At 49.4% G+C, this 27,652-nt stretch overlaps 1 protein-coding gene across 23 annotated transcripts in view; it reads left to right on the forward strand.

Annotated features, from left to right (window-relative positions):
• The first annotated feature begins 627 nt into the window (after positions 1–627).
• Positions 628–27,652, forward strand: part of DYSF (dysferlin) — a 216,357-nt gene continuing 189,332 nt past the window's right edge. For 14 of the 23 annotated variants that reach the window (XM_077842846.1, XM_077842852.1, XM_077842850.1 and 11 more), the window contains exons 1-3: positions 10,272–10,401; positions 26,131–26,186; positions 27,116–27,207. In XM_077842846.1, coding sequence (XP_077698972.1) covers positions 10,311–10,401; positions 26,131–26,186; positions 27,116–27,207 — 239 coding nt within the window. In that variant the 5' untranslated portion in view covers positions 10,272–10,310. Of the gene's footprint in view, positions 1,135–10,271; positions 10,402–26,130; positions 26,187–27,115; positions 27,208–27,652 lie in introns of those variants that run through there. The other 9 variants (XM_077842848.1, XM_077842860.1, XM_077842854.1 and 6 more) reach the window with 2 other exon arrangements.

Below are 27,652 nucleotides of genomic sequence, written 5' to 3' on the forward strand. Positions count from 1 at the left end.
GGTTTAGCGCTGCCTTCAGCCCAGGGTGTGATCCTGGAGACCCGGGATCGAGGCTCCCTGCGTGGAGCCTACTTCTCCCTCAGCCTGTGTCTCTGCCTCTCTCTCTCTCTCTCTCTGCGTCTCTCATGAATAAATAAGAAAAATATATATAGCTATTGAAAAAATTGCCTGTGAAAAATTTATAATGATGCAATAAAATATTACATGAAAATACAGGACACAGAACTGCATATACATTAATCTCAGAAATATAATAAATACTGTAATTTACACACACACACACACACATTCAGAGGTAAAAACCTGGATTGGTAAAGATCCAAAAGTCAATACTATTTTTTTTTTTCAGACTCCAGAGATTTTATTTCCTTTGCTTTTGTGTTAAAAGTAACAGATGTTGCTTTTACAGCCTAAAAGTGGGGGGACAGTTTTTAAGGCAGCCGCAGGAGGCGGGTGGTCGAGATTCCTTACGGTGCGCGGGCTCCCCACCTGGCCCCCCGAGCGGCCGGCTGCTCCGACAGAGAGGGCTCAGGGGGCTCGAACCCTGGCGGCGGGGGAGGCCACCGGCTCGGCGAGGCGCAGCGGCGGGGGGAAGGGCGGGGAGGGACGAAGCCTTTCTCCCGTCGGCTGCGCGATCCCGACCGCGCGGGGCGCCCCGAGCCTGGGCCAGCCCCCTGCCATCCCGCCGCCGCCCCGGCCGCCGTTCCGGCCAGGTGCAAAATGCCTTGTCATTGGGACGGTCCGCGGCCGGAGCATTGAATTACAGCTCAGCCGAGCCCGGATAGGGCGGCGGGGGTGGAAGATGAGCAGAAGCCCCTGTGCCCCGAGCGCCCGCCGACCAGCGGGATAAGCGCGGCCGGGGCCGGGGAGGAGGCAGCCCGCTTCGCTTCCAGAACACAAGATCCGAGCCGCAGCCGCGATCCCAAGCGGCCTCCCTCCTCCAGCCGCTCCGGGAGGAGCCCCGAGCCCCGCGAACGGCGATCCTCCCCGACCTTCCCCAGCCCTCTCCGCGCCCTGGGCCCCCGGGGCCCTCACTCGTGCCAGTCATGCTGAGGGTCTTCATCCTCTACGCCGAGAATGTCCACACCCCGGACACGGACATCAGCGATGCCTACTGCTCCGCGGTGTTTGCAGGTAGGAGGGGCCTGCATCCTCGCAGCGCAGGGAGGGTGCGGTCAGAGGGAACCCCGACCTCCACCCAGAGAGCGCGGGGATGGGAGAGGAGAGACTCCCACGCCAAGCCTGAGTGACTTTGGGGTGCTGCAGAGGCACGTATCCTCAGGAAGGAGTGACCCAGAGGGGAACTGAGACAATGAGAGAGGTGGCTGAGCTGCACTTCCCTGGGGTCTGGAAGCTGAGCCCAGGTGGGGGCTAAGGTGGGCCTGGAACGTAGGGCCGGCTTCTCTCCTCTCACTTTTCTGGGTCTCTTAAAAGAGGTCTTTCCGTGCTGTACTGCTAGGATCCCTTCCTCTCCAGGGAGGGCTGGGTCTCAGGCCTATTTACAGCCCAGCTCTCTTCCTGGGTCTGGGCCTGGCCTCTGTCCTAGGCCTCAGCTCTCTATCACAGCACCAGTTGGCAGGCAAGCGGCCACTGGGGGGCAGAGAGACCGCCCACTGTCCAGGGACCCTACTCTTAATTTGGGAACAGGGTGGGAGAAATTTAGCAGCTGGTACAGCTGGCCCCAGCACCAGCCTCTTAGAACTTTCTTCCCTCTCCCTTCCCACCAGACTGGAGCTGGCTGGGGAGTGGTATCTGGGGTGTGGTATCTTCATCATCGTTGCGCAAAGGAGCCTGCTCCCCTATCAGATTGGGAACTTCCACAGGAGAGTCTTCCCATGGTCATGACTAGATATTTCCTCCAGGAGGTGATGGCCAGGCCCTGTCTGCTTACCTGGAACCCCCTCAGAGCCAAGTCAGACCTTCCGTCTGCCCAGCTGGGTCTTTGGGTTCCGAGCCATACTGGAGGAGAAAGACCAGAGTATGAGAGTCCAACCCTTCACTAACCTTGGCAGTTTGCTCTTAATCTCCATTACTTGTTACTTCCCTTCTCCCGAAAGACCTGGCTTCATTTCAGGCCCCCGGAAATCATAGCCACATGGGTCCCTGGCCATTCAGTAGACCTCTCTTTTCCACTTCGTGAGCTCCTGGATATACCTGTTCCCAGACGCCTGTGTGCAGGTGTACTCCCAGACTTGTGTACACCCAGGAATGCATGTGACATTTAGGATGTTCCAAGGGATAGAGGTTCAGAGAACACAGGCGTGTGTCCACACAGATGTATCAGAACAAGGGCATATGCACACACACACACACACACTCCTGGATGTGAAATTTAGGCTTTCTCGAGGAGGCATCACTGAATGGACCAGTGGCCTGGGAAGCAACCTGGTCCAAGAGGAGGCACAGAGGGGGAGTGGGAGGTGACACTCCAGCTGTGCTTTTTTCGCTGACATTCTGCTTTGACCTGTTCTCGACCAGTTTCCCACAGTTGCCTCCGGAAATGAACTTTATCCAGGTGTTTCCAGGGGGAAGACAAAGGCCTGAATGGGGGACTTCCATACTTCCTCTGCATCCTCAGCATTGGGCAGGCCAGGCCAGCAGCCCCACATAGGAATCTGGGCTCCTAGTTGCTCAACTCCAGGGAGCACCGTGCCCACTGTGAACATTCCCCCGGCTGAGTGGAAGGAAGATACCATCACCTTGGAGGGAGCGGGGAGCCCTGTGCATCTAATAGCTGCTTCTTGCTCCAGTGCCCCTTCCTTGTCACAGTGCCCTAGTCCAAGGTCCGAGCAGGCTTTGTGAATGGCACTCTCTAGAGCTGCCCAGTACATAAAAGAACCTCAAGGAGTGTGTGTGTGGGGGGAGTGGGGGGTGGGGGGTGGGAGCACCGTACAACCCAGCCCGTGTTCTCAGGGGTCTTGTCTCCTCTGGGGCCATTCAGCCTGAACCAGATTTTCCTTCCTGATCACAAGCTCCATCTCCCACCCCCACCCCCACCTAATACACACATACCTGCCTCACTATGAAGTCCCTCTACCCAGGCCAGGCTCTGAACCCTAGCAAGAGAAAGGAAAGAATGAATAATGTATGAGGAAGCACTTTCTAACTGCTGGAGTGCTTTGCCCACAGGAGTACCACTGGTGTGGCTCCTCTTCTGTCTTATGATTTCAACTGCAAGGGCTGTCTGGGGGACAGTCTTGCCCATCCCCCATCTTCCATCCACCATGGGAGCCCCTGACTGAGTCCCTGCCCCCTCTGCCTGCTGCCCCAGGCTCCCCCTTCCCTGGGGAGAAAGGAAGTGGGTTGTCTATGCTGATAGTGCAATGCCCCCAGAGGGGGCTGCCTGTAGCCCCCCACCCCCACCCATGGCAGTCACTGCCAGGCAGTCACAAGGAATATAATCCTTCCCTTGCCGGCCCTGGACACATTCCCACCTCCTGCACTGGCCAAGCTCTTAACCCATGTCCAAATTTGGCCTCCCCACAGCATTCAGGCCTGCTCACCCTCCCCGCAGCCAGGGCCAGGTTGGTGAATGATTATACAGAAGTCTGTGGTCTCAGGGACACACTACTCAGAGCAAAATAGCCTCCTGGGAAGTATTCCTTCACAGGCTAGCCTGGATCTGGCCTTCCCTTTAGGTTAGAGACCCATAAAGCCCCCTCCTTTGGATATCTGATTATAACATCCCATAATTATGCCTCTTCTGTGCTTGCATAAATTCATTTCATGTTCACAGCAGGCTTGTGAGGCCAAAGGGCAGGGATATTATTTCCCTTTAGAGAAGAGCAAATAGGCCCAGAGAAGTGCAAGGGCCTGGGTCACACGGGGACCAAAGCACCTCCCATCCTCACCCCACCCACCTCTTCACTGCCCTCTGTTGTTCTCAGCAGCCATGGCTCATGAATAAGAAAGTGCTTTGGAAAGCATACCATGTGCTGCCCACAGCCAGGGCAGCCTGGGCCTGAGCCAGCGCAGGGATGGGGACAGTGCTTGGGGTACCCCGCATGGGGCTGAGTCAAAGCAGGGGGAGTACAAGGCTGTAGGGAGCGCCATATAAGACAAATGATCAAAACATGGAAGGTTCTGATTTTAAAAATGTCTTTTCATCACAAGGAGAGAGAATGGGCATTCATTAAGCACAAACAACAAACAATGTGCCATTTTCAGAGGCTGTTTCTTTAAAACCCTACGACAATCCTTTGAGCGAGATATATTTAACTGATACTGAGCTTATTAGGTGCTAGGCACTGTTCTAAATAGAACTTATTTACCATGAGCTATATCATGTTCGGCTAGAATTTATACCAGGCACTTGTATGTAGACACTTAACCCTCCTAGCAACCACATATAATAGCAACTATCATCACCCCCATTTTACAGATGAGAGAACTATGGCACAAGGAGGTTAAGTTATACACTAGTTGAGAGTGGATTTGGGAATCGAGCCCATGTGATCTGGCTCCAGAGCCCCATCTTTAACCACTTCACCATCTCCTTTGGGTCTTAGCTTTGATTTCCAAGAGACAAGCAGTAAAAGGTGGAGGGGCAGGATTTGAACTCAGGTCTGCTCACACCCAGGAGCCCAGTCTCTTTGAATACTGCTTGGCATTCAATACATATTAACTATTATTATTCTTATATGTGATTATACATATATTTATTATAATAATTATTAGAGTTAACATGTGTTGCACAGGTACTAAGAAATCGCTCCACACACCCAAGAAGACTATCATTATCTTTTGCACCTGATCATTCTGATCATCAGCTGTTTGTCTAGCTACTGTCCTACCAGTCTGGGCACCATGGCTCATTGGTGAGTGGCCATCCCCTCTGCCTCAAGGGACCCTGGTCCTGTCTCCTCTGACTGCCCCTCCTGAATGGCCCCTTCTGAGCTGAGACATTTGTCCACCTGCCTGCTGTCTGGCTGTGGCCATCACCATGGGGCTAGTCTTTGTGGGAACAAATATCCCTTTGGTGACTCCTCAAGGCCACAGACCTTCTCAGTCCCTCTTCCCAGGCCAAAATCTGTCTCTGTCTCTGCTACCTGTGTGCCAATCTCTTCCCCAAATTGGTTCATTAGGATGAAATGTTAACCAGAAGAGGGCTACCACCCCTTGTACACCTACTGTGTACAGCTACCATGCTGGAAGGACTATTGTTCAGTTCAATCCTCCTAACAGCTCTGTGACATATTCACTTGATTTCACAGAAGTGGAAACAGACTCTGAGAGGTCAAGTCGCATGCTTCAGGTCACACAGCTAGAAAAGGGTGGACTGGGATGGAAGCCCAGGACTGTCTGATTCTTCCCAGTATGGGATGGTTCTTCCCAGGAGGTCACATAATCATGGCCATAGCCAGAGCCACTACTGCCTGTGCATTCTACACCTGAGGTGGACACGTAGGTGGCCCTTCAATCCAAGGGCCCATGGGTCCAATCCAAGGGGCCTACGTGTCCAAGGGCCCATGGATACACAGACTCTTCAATGAATGTGAAGGGAAAGGGCAGAAGGATGAGTTGGACCATCCAGACTCTTGGAAGTGTTAGGGCTTTGGTACGTGTGCCCTAAGGGAATCCTGTAAACTCACAGGCAGATTGTTCATCCCAAGGTTGATGTCACTGAGCAGAGGTGCAAGGTTTGTTTGCTTCCTGGTCACCCCACATCAGGCCTTGGTTAAAACAGAGACTGAGCCAGAGGAAACCAGCTGGCCCAACTCCAGCAGCAAGAAGAGGCTGTGTAAGAAGCGCTTCTTCTTTGACTGGCAGGAAGGTAGGACCCCTAATAGGTGACAGAAGAGGGGAGGGATCAAAAACTCACATGCTGATGGGAGCCTGGTGGGTGGTGTAGTAAGATGAAGCTGGAGGGAAAAGCACATGCATATTGGGTGAGTCGTGGCAAGTGGGGTGATCTGAGAGTGCATGCCCTGGTCCACAGGGGCCATCCAGAGCCAAATAATCAGTGGCAGGCAGAGAATTTGGGCCCATGTGCCAGCTACTCAGATTTATTTTCAAGAGCAGCTATAAATCCAAACTCGTGTGAGAAATCTCATAACATTTAATTACAGTATTATTTTGTTATAAAACATTGTGCTGCTTAAAGACAATAAGTCTGTAGGCTGGAGGCGTCCCCAGGGGACACCAAAGACATCTGAAGCAGTGTTTCTTTAGGTCATGGAGACCTTAGTCCCGGGCTCTTGGGACAATAGAGAGCCAATCTCCTCTCACTTGGGATTCTCAGTGAGCACCTGTCTGTGACTACACCGAAGGGGCAATGGGGCAATGGGGCAAATCGAGGAGTGCACTAGTCCTTTCCCCTTTACCTTTATCAGCCCTGAAATGTTGTTGCAGTTAATATGACATCTTAAATAAAGACTGGGCTTGCTATGCAACCTCAGCTTCCAAACACGTCTCCCCATCCCCTTACAACCTCCTGGTGGCTCCTAAGCTGGCCCTACCACCTTCAGAGGGGTACTGGAGTATTTCAGGGTGCAGAGGAGCTGCCCTTACCTGCAGTGTTAAGTGGGATGCAGACCTGGCTGTCAGTGAGCTCTCACTAAACCATGCTGTGAACATGAGGGTCTCTCACTCACATAACAGTTGATGCGTAGGCAGTCCTGGCCAGTAAGGGTCGGACCCAAAGGCTGTGGGTCCTCCTGTTTTGCTGCTCTGTTATCCCCAGGGATGTCCTTGACAACATGGTTGGTGATGGCTCACCATTACCACCTGTACTGCGGCATGAGCAGGCATGCCACTTCCCTTTAAGGGTACAACCAGACAGTTACATACATCCCTTCTGCTCAGCACTTGGTATCATGGTCATATCTAGCCCTGAGGGAGGCTGGGAAATGTTCTCTTTCTATTTGGGTGGCCATGTGTCCAGGTAAAACTATGCACAATCTCTGTGGAAGAAGGTGAGAACATATAAGGAGGGGGATGAGTTGAGGTCCCAGCACACCGTCCATGAGAACTGCATTCCTGATATGGGGAGGAAGCCCACTTTAGGACTAGGCTGCACTAGAATGTCTCCAAGGGAAGAGTCAGCTGTCTCATCAGGAAGAAGTGAACAGCAGCCAGGCTGGGAAGCTGGAGGTTGGGATGGGAAAGAGGTGTCAGGAAGTGTCCAGGGCTCAGGCCACCAGCTGCTGATTCTCTGGTTTATGGAACAGGCTTGTAGAGCCTCTGTTCCTTGGACACAAGCTAAATGTTTGTACAAGTCCCTTGGAATATTCCTCTGGAAATATTGGATATGCCCCCTATAGATTTCCTGTGTTGCCTCTGATGGATTAGAGCAGGAGGACGTGGCAGGGTGTGGGGGGCTGCGGGAAAGGAGCATAGCCTGGAGTCACTGTGATAGTGAAAAAACAAACAAAAAAACCCGATTCCAGATCATCACATCCAAAATTCCCCCAGGGGGCAGTACTGCCCTCCTGGAGAACCACTAGCTTAGCCTCATCACAGGATGGAAGGGCTACTGAGGAGCCAAGTTCACGGTCCACACCACCAACCCCAGCCCAGCCCTTATTGTGCACAGGAAATGCCTGGCCCACTGAAACAGCCTGGGCCATTGACTCCGCCATCTAGCTAGACCTCAAACAGGTGATCGCACAGACGGTTGGTTATTCCTTACAGTTGTAGTGAGTGCCAAGAAGGAAAAGTATGGCTGTCAGGTTGTTTGCTAGAGGGACCCAGTCTAGACCAGGATGTCAGAGACGGCTTCCCTAGGGAAGCCATACGAATGCTGAGGCCTAAGGATGAATGGGAGTGGCCCTGGAAAGAGAGAGGGGAAGGCATTTGTGTGTAGAGGGGACACCAGAGCTCCAAGCTGAAAGATAGCTCAGCATATTCCTGAAACTGAGAAACCACTGAAGCTGCAACTCAGGGAGTGAGGGGTGGAGTGGCCTTTCCAGGTGGGTGGATGTAAGGGATTTGGGCATGATCCCAAGAACAAGGGAGACCTTTGAGGCCCGATCATATGTTTTAAGATTGCCTGGCCCCAGTATGGATAATGGACCAGAAGTCACCAGCCAGGAGGCCCCTGCGTGGCCCAGGCAAGAGAAGGTAGTGGAGGAAATGCCTCGGTGGAGGCATTTGGATGCTATGGGTACATGGATGCTACCAAAGTCATGGATGTCAGCAAGGAAGATTTAAGCCTCAAGTAGGTGAAATCTTGTCTCAAGTAGGCTTTAATAGTATAGTCTTTTTTTTAAGATTTTATTTATATATTCATGAGAGACACAGAGAGAAAGAGAGGCAGACACAGGCAGAGGGAAAAGCAGGCTCCATGCAGGGAACCTGATGTGGGACTCGATCCCAGGACTCCAGGATCACACACTGGGCCAAAGGCAGGCACTAAACCGCTGAGCCACCCAGGGATCCCCAATAGTAAATAGTCTTAAAGTGGTCCTCACTCCTAATACATGGCCCCTTAGAAAGACCTCCTGTCGAGTACTAGGCTCCGGCAGGATCCAGAGACATGATCCAGAGACATAATGGGCTCTGGGCACATACAGCATACAGCTCCGCAGTCATCCTGCACCCAGGCAGACCGTTTCTCCCTCTGGTCTGCTGTCATTGGTGTCTGCTCCATCCTAGAGCTCGTGAGCAATTGATCCACATGCTTCCTTATTCTCAAGAACCAGGAGAGGGAGTTGGGCTTGTCCATTCACAGAGTATAAGCCCAGCCCTCCTGGAGAACGACTCAGGACATTTGCCTTTCACTACAGCAATAGCTATTGCCAGGAGATGGCTTCCGATAGCACAGGATCTACCTGGAGCCCGGGCTGGGGGTCATACCTGAACAGTTGGGTTCTGCTAAGAGGGAGGAGGGAGGTCTGAATGCTGGAGAGGAAGCAAGTGTCCACCTCCTTATGAGGGTAGGTGGGGTGGCCCAGGCAGAGTGGGAACGTCAGGAGAACGAGGTCCCCTGACAGCTAGAAAAGGTACAACCTTTAAGGTGGGCAAGAAGACAGCCTCAGACTTGTCATTGAGGGAGTGAGAGGGGTAGGATCTCATGCCCATGTGGCCAGCTGGTCATTCACAAACATGGGAGAAAAGGCAAAGGATTTGGGCACAGATGCTGATGGGGGTTAGGAGGCTGGGAGCCTGGGGAAGTTCTCTACTCAGCAAATAGGAAGCAAACTGAGAGTGAGGATGGCAGTAGCGTGTTACAAGTTTGGGGAGAGAAAAGTATGAAATGGTGGTTTCTAAAGAGATTGTGGAAAGATTGCTTGCTGGGCAGCAGGAAGGGTCCACTTGAATCAAGGGCCATGAATATCAAGTGTGACAGGTGGTTAGCTGGGCGGTTCTCCAACACCTTCAGTAGTCAGAGTTGGATTTCACCACGTTGTGGTTTAGCCACATGAAAATGCTGGATCCTCTAAATAAGGGAGGGGACAGCCAGCTGAGGGGCTATGCAGCGGAATGATGACTAGTCGCTACATTTAGGCTAAGGGCTAGTGGCCTGCCCGGGTGCTGGGTGCTGGAGGGTAGGGGTGTAGGGAGATGAGAAGCCAGGGCTCCTGTGGTCCGGAGGTCCGTCCATCAGCTGGAAAGGAGCCCGACGGAACAAGGCAAACGTGCTCAGGGCTGTCACCACTCAAGGCTCCCGCCTAACGCAGTCCTCCTCCGGGTGGGGGCGCGGGGCCCGGAGGCTGCCGTCGGGCCGTGGCGGGGGCCGGGTGAGTGGCGGGTGGCTCTGTGCTCCAGGGACCGCTTGGAGAAGCCGGGAGGGGTTCGCGAGGCTCGGGCGGGGTCTTTCCGGGGCGGCGGCCGGGCACCGAGGACGCGGGTCCCGGGGCGGGCGGCGCGAGGCCGGGGCTCAGGGTGCGGCGTGTGGCGCCGCCGCTCGGGACACGCGTCCGCGCTCGCTCCAGCGGGGGGTGGTCCGCAGACCCTGCGTCCTCTCCTCCCGCCTCGGCTCCCGGCGCCCCCGGAGTGCGGGCCCGGGCAGGGCGCAGGGGGTGCGCGCGGGTGCGCTCCGGGAGCGCAGCGTCGGCGGCCTGGCCGGGCAGTGCGCCCCGCCTCCGCGGCCCTCGCGGTCCCCGCCCCGGGCCCCCACCCGCCCCCAGCCGCAGGGCGGGTCGCGGCCGAGGCGGGCAGAGGGGTGGGGTGGAGGGAGGGTCCGCCCAGCGGGCGTCCAGTGTCCTCCCCGCGGCCTCGGCCGGGCGCGGGGACTCGGCGGCGGCGCGGCGAAGGCGACAGCTGCCCTGTGGCACGGGTGCCGCGGAGCCGGGCGCTCGCTCGCCGGGGCCTGGGCCCCCCGCGCCCCCCGCGCCCCCCGCGCCCCGCGCGCCCGCCGCGGCCGCACCATGCTGTGCTGCCTGCTGCTGAGGGCCAGCAACCTCCCCGGCGGGAAGAAGGACCGGCGCAGCGACCCGGTCGCCAGCCTGACTTTCCGAGGTGAGAGCCCCTGGCGGCCGCGCCCGCGCCCGGGCCACCCGACTCTGGGCGCGCACGGCCGCGGCTCGGCGCTGACCGAAGCCCGGGGCGCAGCGCGAGGCCTCGGCCGCGGGGAGGCGAGGACGACGAAGCCAGCCTCGGACGTAGCCCAGCGCTCTGAAATTTTGGAGAACTGAAAGGGCCAGAGCCTGTCAACAGTCAGTGCTTCTTAAGACCCGTACGGAGACCTAATAAAGTCCGAGCGCTCGCGGGGCAGTGGGAGACGGTGCGGAAAGACAGGTGGTGCGGGGTAGAGGAACCAGGATCACTTAAAAGCTGGGCGTGTTTTTGAAACTGGGTCTTGATTTCATTCATCCGCCCATCTTTATTGAACACTGGCCTATTCAATCAGCCACGTGTCAAAGAGCCTGCTCGGGGATCCCCGGGTGGCGCAGCGGTTTGGCGCCTGCCTTTGGCCCAGGGCGCGATCCTGGAGACCCGGGATCGAATCCCGCGTCGGGCTCCCGGTGCATGGAGCCTGCTTCTCCCTCTATGTCTCTGCCTCACTCTCTCTCTCTATGTGACTATCATTAAAAAAAAAAGAGCCTGCTCGCCCACAGGAGGTTCTTAGGCAACAGAGGGTCTCTCTCTGGAGCAACAAAGGACTCGCAACTCTCCTCACCGGGCACCCTTAACCCATCTTCTTTAAGGCAGACCTTCCCATGGGAGGAGGCGCCTCAGAAGGAGCAGATGGAAGAGGAAGGATGTGTTGAAATTAAGAGAAGGAACAATGGCTGAGTCAGGATCCCAGTTCAGCAAAGAAAAATGCATAAGGAGAGGAGAAGGGGTTTCTCTTTTACCAGGAGGTGTATCCCGTGGTTTCTGTGGAATTAAAAAATACGTGCATCACAAAAGATGGTCAAAAGAAGAGGGAAAAGTGGCTGGTGTTTTCAGGAGATTGGAAAACAGTGAGGGCACCAGGGGGCTCTTTTGCTCTGATCCACGTTCTCCTTCTGGTCCCCAAGCGCCCCAGAATAATAATGACCATAGATGGTAGGCACAATTCGGCAAGGTGAAAACGACTTGCTTTTATTCTTTGTAAGGGGACAATTTACATTTTATCCCTCTTTAGAAAAGCGTGGGTCAAAATATTTTAGAACATGGTGCTCTTTTCGTTAACTGGTGACATTCCTGGGTACCTACAAAAAAATGCCACTTGGCGGCAAGGTCGCTAGCTTATCTGCCCAAACCATTCCCCTATAGATACTGTGGGCTCATCCCCAGCGGGAAGAGAAGTTCTGTAAAGATCTTGAGGCCAGGGGCCTACAGCAGCCCAGATCTCTTGGATGCTTTAGGATCTGTTCACAGCTCTCTTTCCCTGGTTCTGGAACAGTCTTGTCGTGGCTCCTAATCTCTCCATTGTGCAGATAAAGAAATGGAAACTCGGGGAAGTTATATGTGTACTTGGTCACAGCCTGGAGTGGGCAGTGCCCATGAGTCAGGAAGATGACCAGATCTGTTGAAGCCCCCCTTGGCGTCGTCCTGGCCCAGGTGCCCCATTCAGCTGCTCTCCTCTAGGTGTCTGCCGTCCTCATCCTTTATTACTTATTTGCATTGATAAGGTCCTAGCAAAACTGACACAATAGAATGTAACATCTCCAACTATTCCAAGTCTATTGCTTTTTCAAAGCCATGCGGCAATGCCACCTTCTCCAGGAAGGCCCCTGAGATTCCCCTGGCATTCATTAGTCTCTTCTCTCTAGGCGTACAACACTTTGCTAGGTCTGCCAGAGCACTCGCCGCAGCCAGCCTGTGCTCTGTGCTCCGAGCCACCCTTAGATGCCGTGACTCCTTGGGAGCAGCAGCCCGTCCTATTCATCAGCTGTCCGGCTGAGCATAAGTAGGTGCTCTGTAGGGTTTGTGTGCTTTCTGGCCCCGGCTCTGGCTGTCCTTAGGATGTGCCTGGGAGCCTCATGCAGTCTGGGCTGATGGTCCTTATACTTTCCTGTACCTGAGAATCTTCTGGAGAGTATACTTCTTGAAAGACAGATTTTTGGCTTCTGATCCAAGAGGTCTAAGTGACCTGAGACTCAGCACTTAACATCCACTTGATGCAGAGCGTTTTGGAACCATACCTTGAGAGAAATTGATGTGAGAGGGGGTGAAATGTGAAATTAATGTCATTCCTTCCCCCACTCCCACCCCAGAGGCTATCCATGCTGCAGTTTGGGGCCGAGTGGATGCTTAGGGAGAGAGGCCATTAGAATCAGACTCAGAATTTACACATCTTTTAGGCTGGGGCGCTCATCAGAATCACGTGGAGAGCTTTAAAAAAGACCACTACCAACCTTCTTATCCTCTCCTCTCTTGAATCTCTGGAGGAGGGGGCCGGAGAGAGGTGTTTCTAAACATTCTCCAACATTTCAGATGTGTAGTCAGGGGTGAGAAGTCTTGAGCCCGATCCCCTCATGGCACAGAGGGGGCTGTGGCCTGCTTGCAGAGAAACCAGCCTGCACCGTGTGCTTGGCTCCCACTTACAGCCCCAGATGCATGGGCCCGGCTGGCCCCACTTCCCCTGCTCTTGTTCCCAGGGCATTCCAGGCTGCGATGTAATTTCAGGACCCGCCTCCCAAAATAGACTGTGAGCTCTGCAAGGCTGGACTCTGAGGGCACTTTCGGGTTTCCTTCAAGTGTTCAGGGTGGAGCCTATTAATGAATACTTATCATTCATTTGTTCTTGTATTAATTGAATAATTAGTTAACTAAAACTCTTATGAGTACCTGGGCTCTGGCAGATAGTTTCGGCTGATTCTCTGTGTACATGAGCGGCTTCATTTCCTGTAGCATTTAATGATCTGTACCTCTCCTCTGTCCTGCCCATTTTCTACCAGCTAATGTGATTATTTATGTCTTTCCAAATCCACTGACCAAATATTTGTTGAGCACCTACTATGTGCCAGATACCGTTCAAAGTGCTGGGGATATATCTAAGAGCAAAACGAGGTCCCTCTTCCCTTGGAGCTCAGACATCTTATTTCCTTGAGGGTGTGATCTCCTGTGACCTGGCTTGGTGAATATCTACCCTGCTTCACCAGCTAGAAACTGGAGTCATGACTGTTCCTTCCCTTCCCTCATCCTCTCAGGGCCTCTCTTCCTCCCTCTGCCTCTTTAGTTGGCCCTCCCCCTTCCCTTCCTCCGCTCCCTTCTGTCTTTTGGGGGGGGGGCTCTAGGCTCCCACCAGGAACCTGGGGGACATCTTATAGAACCCTCTGTATGTGGAAACACTTCTGAGGGGCAGATGTGACTCTCCTGTATAGGGAAGGTGGGCTCAAGGCACTGAACTCTCTGTTTCTGGCTTTTTACATGTTAAAAGTGACTTTAGGGGCACCTGGGTGGCTCAGTCGGTTGAGCATCTGCCTTTGGCTCAGGTCATGATCTCTGGGTCCTGGGATTGGGCCCTGAGTCATGCTTCCTGCTCAACAGGAGAGCCTACTTCTCCCTTTCCATCTGCTGCTCTCTCTGCTTGTGTTCTCTCTGTCAAATAAATAAATACAATCTTAAAAAAAAATAAAAGTGACTTTAAAGCATTCAAAATAACATTCTACTTTCCGTGAACTCAATATGTACTCAATGTGGAAAAGGATATGTTACAGAAAGGTATGATGCAAAAGTCAAGACTGGCCCCAAATCTTGGTACTTTGAATTAACTTGGTACTTAAGATATATTTCCTCAAAGATTCTTTTATCCTCTTTTTCAAAAAAGCAATTTTAGTTGTGAAATATAACACCCGAGTAAAGTCCATACAGTATAAATGTGTGCTTCACTGCACTGGCTCTCAGCTGGGGGTGATTTTGTGCCTCAGGGGACATTTGTCAACATCTGGAGACATTTTGGGTTGTTGCTTCTGGGTGAGATGGGGGTAGGGGGTGCTACTGGCATCTAGTGGGCAGGGGCCAGAGGTGCTGCTAAACACCTACAGGGTACAGGACCTCCCCACGACAGCCACAACAAAGAATCATCCAACCTCAAATGTTAATAGTGCCAAGGGCGAGACACCCAGCTTTATTTTATTTTATTTTATTTTATTATTTTATTATTATTTTTAAAGATTTTATTTATTTATTCATGAGAGACACACACACACAGAGGCAGAGACACAGGCAGAGGGAGAAGCAGGCTCCACGCAGGGAGCCTGACGTGGGACTCGATCCCGGGTCTCCAGGATCACACCCTGGGCTGAAGGCAGGTGCTAAACTGCTGAGCCACCCGGGCTGCCCAGCCCCCAGCTTTAATGAGTAATGAAGAGGGGGTATCCATGTATATTACCCAGGACAAGGAATAGAACCTTACTAGTCTCACTCCTCCATCAGAAGTCTCAGACTCCCTGCCTTCCTCTGTAGAGATAATCCCATCCCAGATATCTTTTTTAAAATGTTTGAATATTTACATTTTCACTCAACAATAAACCAGGAGCATCTTTCTATGTCAGGAAAGATTCTTTTACACACCTTTTAAAATGTCTGCATAGTATTTTATTATATGGCTGCACCCTAATTCAATGAATCAATCCCTTATTGACTTATGTTTAAGTGATATTAAATCTTTTTTATTTATATCCAGCACTCAAGTTATACTGTCACTGTGAGAAATATCCTGGTGATTAAATCTTTGTCCATATATTTAATTATTTCCTTTGGGTAAATACTGGAAGTAGCATTACATCTAATATACAGGTTATAGATGTATATAAGGATTTGCTGCATTTCCCAAATTGCTTTTTGGAAGATCTCTACCAGCTTTACCCTCTCACTAACTGAGTAAGAAGGTTTATTTTCCTATAATCCTGCTAACACTAAACATTACCATGTTTAACAATCTTCTTTAACCATTTCTTAGGTTCACATAGTATTTGTGACATTTCAATGTTATTACCTACTTGCATTTATTTTTTTACTTTTTCATTTGCCCAGTTTTTTGGAGGGAAGGTATCTTTTTTTCTTAATTAGCTGTAAAGTGCTCTTTACATATTAAGGATGTTAACATTTTGTCATAGATATTTCAAATATGTCCCCCAGTTCAAATTGGCCTTTTGAGTTCAAAGACTACCCTTCTCAGTACATTCCATCACAGCCAGTTGATCCAGCTACCACCACCCCTTCCTGGCTAGCGGTTTCCTGGAAAGGGTGGTTTCAGTTAGGATTCAGAAAGATGAATATGAGGGTGAGTTCCTGAGGGTGAGAAGAGCAGGACTCTGCAGGGAGTGGTGGGGGGAGTGACAGCTGCCCAGTTCTTGAGGTGTGCAGGCTTGAATCAGGCACGGATGGTGGGCCAATGTCAGAGTTACCAGAGTCTACCTCTCCTTTTTGTTGGAGGTTGTCTGTACTGAGAAGTACAGCTGACCTTCCTTCAGCAGGAGCCAGAGCCATCTTTTCTCCTTTCTGTTGCCATTGCCTTTTGGTTTTATGCTGATACTTCAAATTTTTGTCTGATGGATATTCTAAAGAAGTGTCAACAGAATCCCCCAAACAGAGCGAATCCTTAGTACCTGTTTGTGGAATAGTCCAGGCTGCCTGCAGGATCTTAAGGTGCCATGCAGCTTCTGACAGTAGGTGTTGTCTCCTGCCTCATGGGCAGAAACAGCCTGTCTCTCTCTCTGGGAGTCCAGAGCACCCCATACCCTCTCCTGTCTCCTCCGTCTCTAAGTGAATGGCACCGCCAGCATGCCTACATCCCTGTCAGAACCTGAGACATGTTCTGCTCTTCACCCTTCTCCCTTCCCCACCTGGGTGCTGGTCAGTGTGCCCCAGACCCACAACCTCTGTCTTCACTATCTCCACTTGGATTTTTTTTTTAAGACTTTACTTATTTATTTAACACACATACACAGAGGGAGAGAGCACAAGCAGGTGAAGCAGCAGGCAGAGGAAGAGGGAGAAGCAGGCTCCCACTGAGCAGGGAGCCCGACACAGGGCTTGATCCCAGGACCCTGGGATTATGATCTGAGCCAAAGGCAGATGCTTAACTGACCAAGCCACTCAGGCGCCCCTCACACCTGGACTTAAAAAAAATGTGACAAAATACACATAACAGAACATTTACCATCTTAATCATCTTTAAGTGTACACTTCAGTGGTATTGAGAACATTCATATTATCATGTAACCATCACCACCATCCATCCCCAGAACTCTTTCATTGTTCCCAACGGAAATCTCTACCCATTAAATAATAGCTCCCCGTGTCCCTGGTAACTAACTGCTTTCACTTAGTATAACATCCTCGAGGTTCATCCATGACGTAGCATGGTCAGAATCTCCTTCATATTCAAGGGCTGAATCCTATTCTCTTGTATGTATATCCCACATTTTTCTTGTCCATTTATCTGTCAGTGGACGTTTGGGTTGCTTACACATTTTAGCTGCTGTGAGTAATGCTGCTGTGCAGATGGGGGTACAAATATCTGAGACCTCCTGAACTTTTATGAGAGTTTGTGACTGTCAATGTCTTTACTCCTACCACCCTCCGGCAGGGGTCCTGGGATCTTGAGTTTCTCTTTCTCTCTGTGTAGCCTCAGGACTTTCCCCCCACCACAAGGCCTAGATCTAGCTTGGTCCCTACCATAGAGTAGCTGGACTTCTTACATGGTCACTCAGGGCTCCTAAAGCCATAAAAGCAGAAACCACAGGTCCTACTTTGAACCACAGGGCCAGCTCAGATCAGTGTGGAGGTGTACCAGCTAAGGGTGTGAATGTTAGGGATGCCTGGGTGGCTCAGTGGTTGCACATCTGCCTTCGGCTCAGGTCTTGATCGAGGGTCCTGGTATCAAGTCCTGCATCAGGATTCCTGCAGGGAGCCTGCTTCTCCCTCTGCCTATTCTCTGCCCCTCTCTCTCTGTTTCTCGTGAATACATAAAATCTTGAAAGAAAGAAAGAAAGAAAGAAAGAAAGAAAAAAAGAAAGAAAGAAAGAAAGAAAGAAAATATGTGAATGTTAGGAAGCTGGCTCACTGGGGCCATCTACTATGAAGACTACTATTCCCTACATTTTCAGCTCCAAGAAGCAGGGACCACTTCCTTCTCCATTTGGCCAGGATAACAGTATGGCTGTGGTGACTGCAACTCCTTTAGTTAGTCCTGTTCCCAACACAGTGCCAGGCACATAACAGGTATCGGTAAATATTTACCCATCTTTGTTGCCAATCATTCCCCTACATGGGAGTCAGTGTCCCCCATGAATTAGGAACAGCAAATGACTCTTAGTGTTGAGATGTTTCACTTTTTTTGTGCTTAAAAAATGTTTTCTTATTCTGATAAAATATATATAATGCATCCTTTACCATTTAAACATTTTTAGATATACAGCTCAGTGGCATTAAGCACATCCACACTGTTGTGCATCTATCACTGCTGTTCATTCCCAGAACTTTTTCATCATCCCAGCATGAAACTTCATGCCCATTCAACAGTACCTGCCCGTTCCTCCTCCCCTCAGCCCCTGGAAACCTCTAGTCTACTTTCTGTCTCTGTGAATTTGATTATTCTGGGTACCTCATGTAAGTGCTAGCGTATAATGTTGTCCTTTTGTGTCTGCCTTATTTCATTTAGCGTGCTGTGAATTTTCAAGATTCTTTTATGTCATAGCATGTGTCAGGAGTTTCCTTCCTCCTTAAGGCTGAGCCACATCTCATTGTTTGTATATCCCGTACATTTTATTTATCCATCCATCTGTTGATGGACATGTGGACCTTGGTGCTTTTGAGGTGTGTTGGGAAATAAATCAGCATCCCTCAGCTTTTCTTTGAACCCTCCTTTGACTGGCATAAAAACCTGCCAAATTACAGACTGAGTGCACCCTCAGTGAAAACCCCTGCTTCCGAGTGTGTCTTCTCTATGATCCCACCAGCCCCAAAGACTTCCATCATCATTAGTGTCACTGTCTGCTTCCCATGACCTTATAATTGTGTTGTAGGGAAGAGAGGCTACTGGGGGATTGCCAACTGGCTCTGCCAGAGGTCAGAGGGTTCCCTTCCATGCTGTAACCCCTGTGGGTGTCCAAGGCCCTGGGGCTAACTAACATCTTGGGCTCCTGAAAGAAGCCTGTCCCCACAAGATGGGCCTGGAGGTATGAGTGAGGCCTGGGGCCCAGACTGCTGGATAGACAGTACCCTGGCCACTGACAAGTGAACCTCACCAGGTGGTGAGCAGAAGGTAATGATGTGGCTCCTCACATGACGCTATTACTATGTCAGACTCTAGGGTGGCAGGAGATTTGGGGTTCCCACCAGGGGAGACTGCTTAGCCAGGTGGCCCCAGGTGCCAGATGGGGCAGGATTGGGCTGTCTTCTTACCTTTGCTCTGCTCCTGTCTCTGAGGCCCCTCTCCCAACCTCTTCCCATAGCCATAGTCTTTATCAGAACTGGCCCCTGGTGAGGGACCAGGACCAGATGGTGTGCTAGATCATTCTTGTCACACCCCTTGGCTCTCAACAATGAAGGGCCAAGAGGGTCATTTCTTTGTTCTTCAGTTCTTCTCTGACAGTCTTCATTTTAAGCATTATTTTCAAACCTTTTGGATTGTTATTCACAAGAAACATATTTAATATCAAGACATAGTACACACATATAAATATGTATATGAAAATATAACCCAACTTTTCAACTAATAGTAATTTTGCAGTGAAAGATGTACTCTGATATTTTCTTCTCTGTTCTGTCATTAAAAAGACATATTGGTTATGTCACTCAGTTGATGTCATGGCCTATGAATGGGTCCCAATGAGCAGTTTGAAAAACACTACCATCCATCAATAAGAGACTCTGGTCTGGGATAGAATCAGGGTGGGCAGGCCTGGGGAAACAAGTGAAGCATTTCCACGGGGACAAACTCTTCTGTCTAAGGTAAGTTCATTCTTCTTCGCTGAGTCATTCAGTCTGGAGGAACACCACCAGAGGCTATAGCATAATTCTCATGAGGTCTGCTGGCCCCTAATTCTGCAGAGCAATCCCAGGAGAGGACATGGTCCTCTGTCCCCATCCCCAGCATGACCTGTGGGCTCTCCTATATATTTAACTCTTGAGTCGGTTAAATTATACACAAAAAGCCACATCTATCAAGGCCAAAATTAATGATCAAGGACAGGACAGATTTAGACCCATGACAAGGAAGGAACTGTTTTCTTGACTGTTTCCTAATTAGCAGGATGCCTTCCCTTCCTTTGGCTTCTGTCAGTCATGTGATGTGCTGGGGTAATGTTTCACTTCTTTCCTGCACCTCTCTGAGGCTATAGCATCCTTCCATTGAAGTGTCCTCCCTGAATGTCACTCAGAGGGTCTCAGAGTTGGTCCTTCTAACCAGACCTAGTGAAATCTCACTGAAGGCCTTTTTTAAAAATCTTTTTATTTAAATTCAGTTAATTAACATGCAATGTATTATTGGTTTCAGAGGTAGAGGTCAGTGATGACTCATCAGTCTTATATAATACCCAGTGCCCATTACATCATGTGCCCTCCTTTTTTTTCTTTTCCTTTTTTTAAAGATTTATTTATTCATTTATGATAGACATAGAGAGAGAGAGAGAGGTAGAGACACAGGAGGAGGGAGAAGCAGGCTCCATGCCGGGAGCCTGACGTGGGACTTGATCCCAGGACTCCAGGATCGCACCCTGGGCCAAAGGCAGGCGCCAAACCGCTGAGCCACCTAGGGATCCCCCATCACGTGCCCTCCTTAACGTCCACTACCCAGTTACCCCATCCCTCCACCTCCCTCCTCTCCAGCAACTCTCAGTTTGTTTCCTATGACTAAGGGTCTCTTATGGTCTGTCTTCCTCTCTGATTTCGTCTTGTATTATTTTTTCCTCTCTTCCCCTATAGTCCTCTGTTTTGTTTCTTAAATTCTACATATGAGTGAGATCATATGATAATTGTCTTTTCCTGATTGACTTATTTCACTTAGCATAATATCTTCAAGTTCCATCCACATCATTGCATATGGCAATATTTCCTTTTTTGATGGCTGAGTAATATTCCATTGCATACATACACCACCTCTTCTTTATCCATTCATCTGTCGATTGACATCTGGGCTCTTTTCATAGTTTGGCTGTATGTCCACAATAGCTCTGGACATTGCTGCTATAAACACTGGGGTGCAGGTGCCCCTTTGAATCACTATATTTGTGTCTTTGGGGTAAATACCCAGTTCACTGAAGGCCTTTGTTTCCTCATCTTTAGGAAAGCTAAAGTGGGAAATGCTTGAAAGACACTTTGCACAGGGCTTGGCACTTGGCTTGTTCAATTAATACCCTCCAAGAGCACCAGGAATGCTTCCAAGTGGTCAACTCAAGAGCAGCTGCAGATGGGATTTTCCACATTACTCTTGTAGGTCAGGGGAAGTTGATAGGGCAGAGGAAGTAGACACTTAGACTGAATCTCATATCTCTGCAAAACCCTATGAAGTAAACATTCTTCTTATTATCCATTTACGACCAAGGGAGATAAGGCCTAGAGAGTTAATAAGCCCTATCTGAGGTCACACAACAGGGGATATTATTTGAGTGACTTCAAAGCTGTGTCTGCACCCACTGCTGGAGACATACTAATGTGGCCCACAAGGATGATTTAGCCAGGCCAGGCCTGGACTAACTTTGAGAAGATAACTTGCCCCTCCCAGAACACCTCCTTCTCACTGTGACTCTTCTTATCCCCTATGTCCACTGATCTACTCCCCTACTGTTAATGCAGTGTGATCGCATTCCTTGGGAAGAGTGGTATCCCCTGGTGATGGAGTGAACCTGGGGATAAGGCATGGTGTCTGTCCTCTGAAGATCATAGTCCAGTTGGGGAGAAAGACAAAGAAACCTATAGTTCTCCTATGTTCTGATATATGGTCAGCCATCTCTGTCTGAAGAGTCAGGTGAGGCTTATCAGAGTAAACAACTGAGCTGGCTATTGAAGAATCAGTAGGAGTTCACTAGATGCATCTGAGTGATGCAGGAGGGTGGGGAGGGCAAGTGAAATGAACTCATATTTAATGAGTCTGCTGTGTGCCAGGAACCTCACTCATACTGTCTTGTTTAATTTTCACAAAACCTCATGGAGAGGTATTATTATGATTTTATAGATGAGGAAACAGAGGCTGAGATACTCAATGAATTTCCTGAGAGTTTTTCCAAGTGTGTTACAGGGACTCCTGGGGGAATCCCCAAGACTCTTTGAGCAGGTCAGCAAGGTTGAAACTATTTTCAGAATAACCTGAAGTTCCTATGTGTCTTTTTCACTGTCAATATTTGCACTGATAGTACAACAGTGATGGAAGGTAAAACCGCTGGTATCTTAGTCCTAGTGAAAGCCTTGGTGCAAAATTGTACTCGGCACTGAATTCTTCCCTTTCCTGTATTTGCACTTAAAAAAAGAAAGCTAGATCAGATGAGAAATGTCCTTGATAAAGCATTACAATTATTTATTGTTTAATCTTGATCTTCAAGTACATATATTTGTAATATTTGGAGTGTTGAGACATAAGTATGCATAGAGCACTCCACACTGAAAAATGATGACTGTTGCAAGAAGAAGCACATGTATGGCTGCTTGAGTTGCAAGCTGAACTAGCCAGTTTGTTTATTTCATGGAATATTGTTTTTACTTGAAAGAATGACTGACAAATTGTGACTGTTCAGATTTGGGCATTTGACTGACATTTTCTTGAAAGTGAAAGCATGAGCTTTTCACCTCAAGCAGACATTTATTATTTGTTGCCAATCACAAAATTTGAGCTTTATTTTCTTTTGTTTAAAGATTTTATTTATTTATTCATGAGAGACACAGAGAGAGAAAGGCAGAGACACAGGCAGAGGGAGAAGCAGGCTCCTTGCAGGGAGCCCGATGTGGGACTCGATCCCGGGACTCCAGGATCACACCCTGTGCTTAAGGCAGGTGCCAAACTGCTGAGCCACCCCGGGATCTCAAATTTGAACTTTCAAACCAGAATGGGAACATAGAAAGTTGTATCCTTCATCTTCCTCATATTTAATGACTTTACTGATGAGATTGATGGTAATATTAATGAATATGATTTTTTTTTTGCATTACACAATCAATTGTGTCAATCTTTGGAAGGTCCACATAACACGATGAGCAGAAACTCTCACAGTAATCAAGGCAAGATATTGCAGAATCATGCAAGATTAAGATATTCATTCAAAGTGCAAGACAGAACCATGGGCTTCAGTGTAACAGAGTACAAAATGTTCATTGACCTGTTTTCAGGGATACTATTTGTTGAGTTTTTGGTGTAATATCAAAGAAGGATATCCACAGTTATCTGAAGATTTATTAAAATACACCTCTTTTTCCAAATATATGTCTCTCTCTTTTAAAAAATATTTTATTTAGGGATCCCTGGGTGGTGCAGTGGTTTGGCGCCTGCCTTTGGCCCAAGGCACGATCCTGGAGACCCAGGATCGAATCCCACGTCGGGCTCCTGATGCATGGAGCCTGCTTCTCCCTCTGCCTATATCTCTGCTTCTCTCTCTCTCTCTCTGTGTGACTATCATAAATAAATAAAAAAAATTAAAAAAAATATTTTATTTATTCATGAGACACACAGAGAGAGGGAGAGGCAGACACAGGCAGAGGGAGAAGCAGGCTCCATGCAGGGACCCTGATTTGGGACTCGATCCATGGACTCCAGGATCATGCTCTGGGCCTGAAGGCAGGTGCTAAACTGCTGAGCCCCCCAGGCATCCCCTCCAACTATATATCTCATTGGATTTTTCTTCCTAGATGTCAACCAAAACAAGACATCTCAACAGACTGAATGTAGAAGTAGATATGATAATCCAGCCAGGCATTAAAGAGATTTACAAAATATAAACAGTGGCACTTTTCTTTTTCCTTTGTTTTGGAAGTTATAGTTACTTTTCAGAAAAACATGTCACTTATGTTAACATGGATTGGATTTATTACTGTTAATTTAAGATTAGTTACTAAATAAATATTTTTAACTTAAAAAATTATTTATTTTAAATAGGCTCCACACCCAGTGTGGGGCTTGAACTCATGACCCTGAGATCAAGCCTTAGGCTCTACCCACTGAGGCAGCCGGGGACCCCTAAATAAATATTTTTAAATGCCTCAGTTGTTATTTCTTTTTAAAGAAATTATTTCTTTTTAAATTTAAATTCAACTTGCCAACATATAGTATAACACCTAGTGCTCATCACATCAGGTGCCCTCCTTAATGCCCGTCACTCAGTTGCCCCATCACCCTACCCACCTCCCTTCTGCAAACCTTTGTTTGTTTCCCAGAGTTAGGAGTCTCTCATGGAAAGTCTCCCTCTCTAATTTTTCCCACTCAGTTCCCCTCCTTTCCCTTATAATCCCGTTCACTATTTCTTCTATTCCCCGTATGAGTGAAACCATATGATGTTTGTCCTTCTCTGATTGACTTACTTCACTCAGAATAATACCCTCCAGCTCCATCCATATCGAAGCAAATGGTGGGTATTTGTCGTTTCTAATGGCTGAGTAATATTCCATTGTATATATAGGCCACGTCTTTATCCATTCATCTTTTGATGGACACCGAGGCTCCTTCCACAGTTTGGCTACTGTGGACATTGCTGCTAGAAACATCGGGGTGCCGATGTCCTGGTGTTTCAATACATCAGTATCTTTGGGGTAAATACCCAGTAGTGGAATTGCTGGGTAGTGTAGGATAGCTTTATTTTCAACTTCTTAAGGAACCTCCATACTGTTTTCCTGAGTGGCTGTACCAGTTTGCATTCCGATCAAGAGTGCAAGAGGGTTCTCCTTTCTCTGCATCCTCGCCATCAGTTGTTATTTCTTAATACCACAAAGGTCAATAGATACAAGCCATTCAAATAAAAGCTCTTTAGGATCCTTAGTAAATTTTAAGAGTTATCTCTTGTGATCAAAGAGTTTGAGAACCTCTGACCTGAGGTTTCATGGGAAATAAGTGTTCTGTGTCATTTTGAAGCCCACATTCTTTTATTTTTTTTAAAGATTTTATTTATTTATTTATTCATGAGACACACACAGAGAGAGAGAGAGAGAGAGAGAGAGAGAGAGAGAAAGGCAGAGACGCAGGCAGAGGGAGAAGGAGGCTCCATGCAGGAAGCCCAATGCAGGACCCGATCCCAGGACTCCAGGATCACGCCCTGAGCTGAAGGCAGGCACTAAACAACTGAGCCACCCAGGCGTCCCATGAAGCCCACATTCTTTTCCTACATTTGTGATTTGCAGCAGGCCATGAGAGGGGATTGGGAGTCCACTCTGCCCCACTTGGGAGAGTTTTATCCAAATCTCCCAAGGGACTCCCTGGAGGCTCAGCAACCATTTTCAACGTAATTGCCTTGGAGTCTACCAAATCCTGCTCAGCCTCTCTCCCTCAGATATCTCTTTCTCCACAATTTTCCTTTGCTTTTTCTTTCTCTATTGTTTCTCTCCTCCAAATCTTCCCCCAAACCCTGCTTGCATCCTTGACGCCACTCTGATTTTCTTTTCTTCCTGCTCTGAAACTGGCCAGAGGGAGCTGAGCCTGCAGGTTATTGGCAATGCTTAGCTTTAGAGGAGGACTTGAGGGGTCCCAGGAGATGTTTCCAGAGACTTTCGGGGCTTTCATGGTCCAGACTCTGTAAAAGTAGAGCAGTCTCAAGCTTCTCACTATAAAGTCTTGCACAGGCAGGGTGGAACCAGGTGATTGAATGTAAGTTCTGTATCTGACCACTTTTAATCATCCATTGAACACTGAATCATTTCTGTTCTGATGCTTACTGGAAGGGTTGGACGTGTTTGTCCTTTTCTGTGCCTCACATCCACTCCTCCATGCCTAAGGCTCCAAAGGAGGTGCTTCGACTTGCTGTCGTCTGGGGCACTGTGGGTCCCACCTCAGCCCTAACATTGTCTGTTCTTCCTGTCATCTACCCCGAACCATTCTGCATTCCATTGGCCCAGCCATTGCGAGCCTTGGGACAGCCTGCTTCAGACATACCCCTTCAAGGCAAGGGTGGGGGGCTGTTTTTTTTATTGAGGTAAAATTCACATAACCTAAAATTAATCATTTTAACCATTTAAAAGCACACGATCTCAATGGTTTTGAGTATATTCACAAGGCTGTGCAATCACCCTCGTTCTAATTCCAGAATATCTCATTACCTCTGAAAGAAACCATTAAGCATTTGCTCCTCATTCCCATCTCCCCTCAGCCACTGGAAACCACTAACCTATTTCCTGTCTCTGCATTTGCCTATTCTGGCTGTTTCACATAAACAGAATCGTACAATATGTGTAGGTAGATGCTTTTAAAATGAAAAATATTTTCCATGCAGATCATTCATTCTCAGCAAATTTACAGTTAAAACCTTTATTTAGAAAGTCATAACTTCCCAACAATAGAATTTGTTATTATCATGTTATATAATAACATATTATCATAACAGTAACAAAGTCATTGAGAAGAGGCAGACTGGGTATTTTCCTTTAAAAACATCCTGGGTCCTGGGGTTGGGACTGCTGTGTATCAGTCCAGAGCTGAGAGAGCGAAGGCGCGTGACTGGCATTGGCCACTCCTTGCAGCCTGGTGGGGTTCTCAGGAATCCCTTGGTTGGGTGAGGTTTCCTCGGAGAGGGGGGGGGGGCAAGCAGCAGCAGCGCGGCTCTCAGGAGCTGCCCCAGATTGGGTGGGAGGTGCAGGGCTGGCATTCATCTCTCCACTCTCCCTTCGTGTCTCTCCTAGGAGTGAAGAAGAGAACCAAAGTCATCAAGAACAGCGTGAACCCCGTGTGGAATGAGGTATGCAAGATTTCCATTCTCCCTCCTTTTCATCTGCTGTCACTGTCTCTGCAGTGACAAGTCAGGAGCTTGAGACTGAGGTGGCTTTCTCAGAGGTATGTCAAGGAGGGGAGGGGCGGCTGGTCCCACGTGTCAACTAAATCTGCCTGGTGCTAGGAACCCGGGAGGACAGTCGGTGGCCTGGCCTGCCAGGTAAATAGAAGCATCTCCTCTGATGTGGGTGTGGCATGGGGAGGAGTGAGATGTCTTTGGTTTCTATTCCTTCCAGCTCTTGTCAGCCAGGTACAACTAGCAGCTGGGTCATTTAGGGGCTCTCTGGCCTGCCTTGGCTCCCTTATCCAGGCGGTTCTTCCTGCCCAAAGCCCACCTCCTCCCCTCAGTCCTCCCTGATTAACCAGGTGCTCAACTAGCTCCTTGCATATGACCCCCTGGTGGTCCTTTGGATGCCTTGTGGACAGGGCTGGGATTCACAGGGGTACCTTTGCTCTGAGGAGAGATTCAGGGCCTCTGGATAGACATACCTAGTGTGGCACTAATCCATACTGCATGCCACAGGCCTGGCTTCCGCATGAGCACATTGATCTTGGTCCCCGAGGACCCTGTAGAGTCAGCAGGCACACACACCACCGCCTCCACCTCTGCACTGTGCTCCTGGCCTGGCTTCCTGGTCATTGGTGGAATTGAGTTTGGGGAAGGAGGCCATAGGAGCCTGGTTTCCTTCTCTTTTCTGCTCCCTTCAGCTTTTGCTGTCTCTTCTGAAGCTCTGGAATTCTCATTTATTCATGTATTCATTCATTTGCTCATTCATTCATCCACCCACTGGCATTGTTCATGGATGGCTGTTCAGTGCCCTGGATGGACCAGAGTGAACCAGACACAGTTTCTTCTCCTAAGGGGCCACCCGTTGTTTTTTTCTCTTTTTCTTCCAGGGCTTTGAGTGGGACCTCAAGGGCATCCCCTTGGACCAGAGCTCCGAGCTTCATGTGGTGGTCAAAGACCATGAGACAATGGGGAGGAACAGGTGAGGTGGGCAAGGGGCACTCTGTGGCCTGAAGGCACAGGGGGGTTTGTGGTGGACATAGGCTCCAGAACCTGGGCCCTGGAGCGCTGGTGTTTCAACTCAGCATGTATTGAAGATGTGTCTCTTGTGGGCCTAGTGGTAGATGCCCGGGAGGGGGCGTGCCTGTAGCCTCAAGAACTCAGTATGGCTAAATCTGAGAGCTGTCTAGGCTGCAGGGAAGGGAGATGGGCTGGAATCAGATGTGCACGTGTTTGCACGACAGCCTGCGTCCTAGGGAGCAGGGAGGAGAAGGATCCTCATGTCCAGCTGCAGCCCAGGGGAGCCTGGGTGCAGCCACCTCTCCCCACCCGGTCAGGCTGCTGAGGGCAGCAGTGCACTCCAGCGGCGGCCTGGCATAACAAAACTGCAGCTAGCAGGGAGCTCTTGAGGAAGCCTTCATGGAAGA

This window comes from Canis aureus, chromosome 12, assembly GCF_053574225.1.
Source record: "Canis aureus isolate CA01 chromosome 12, VMU_Caureus_v.1.0, whole genome shotgun sequence".
Lineage (NCBI taxonomy): Eukaryota > Metazoa > Chordata > Mammalia > Carnivora > Canidae > Canis > Canis aureus.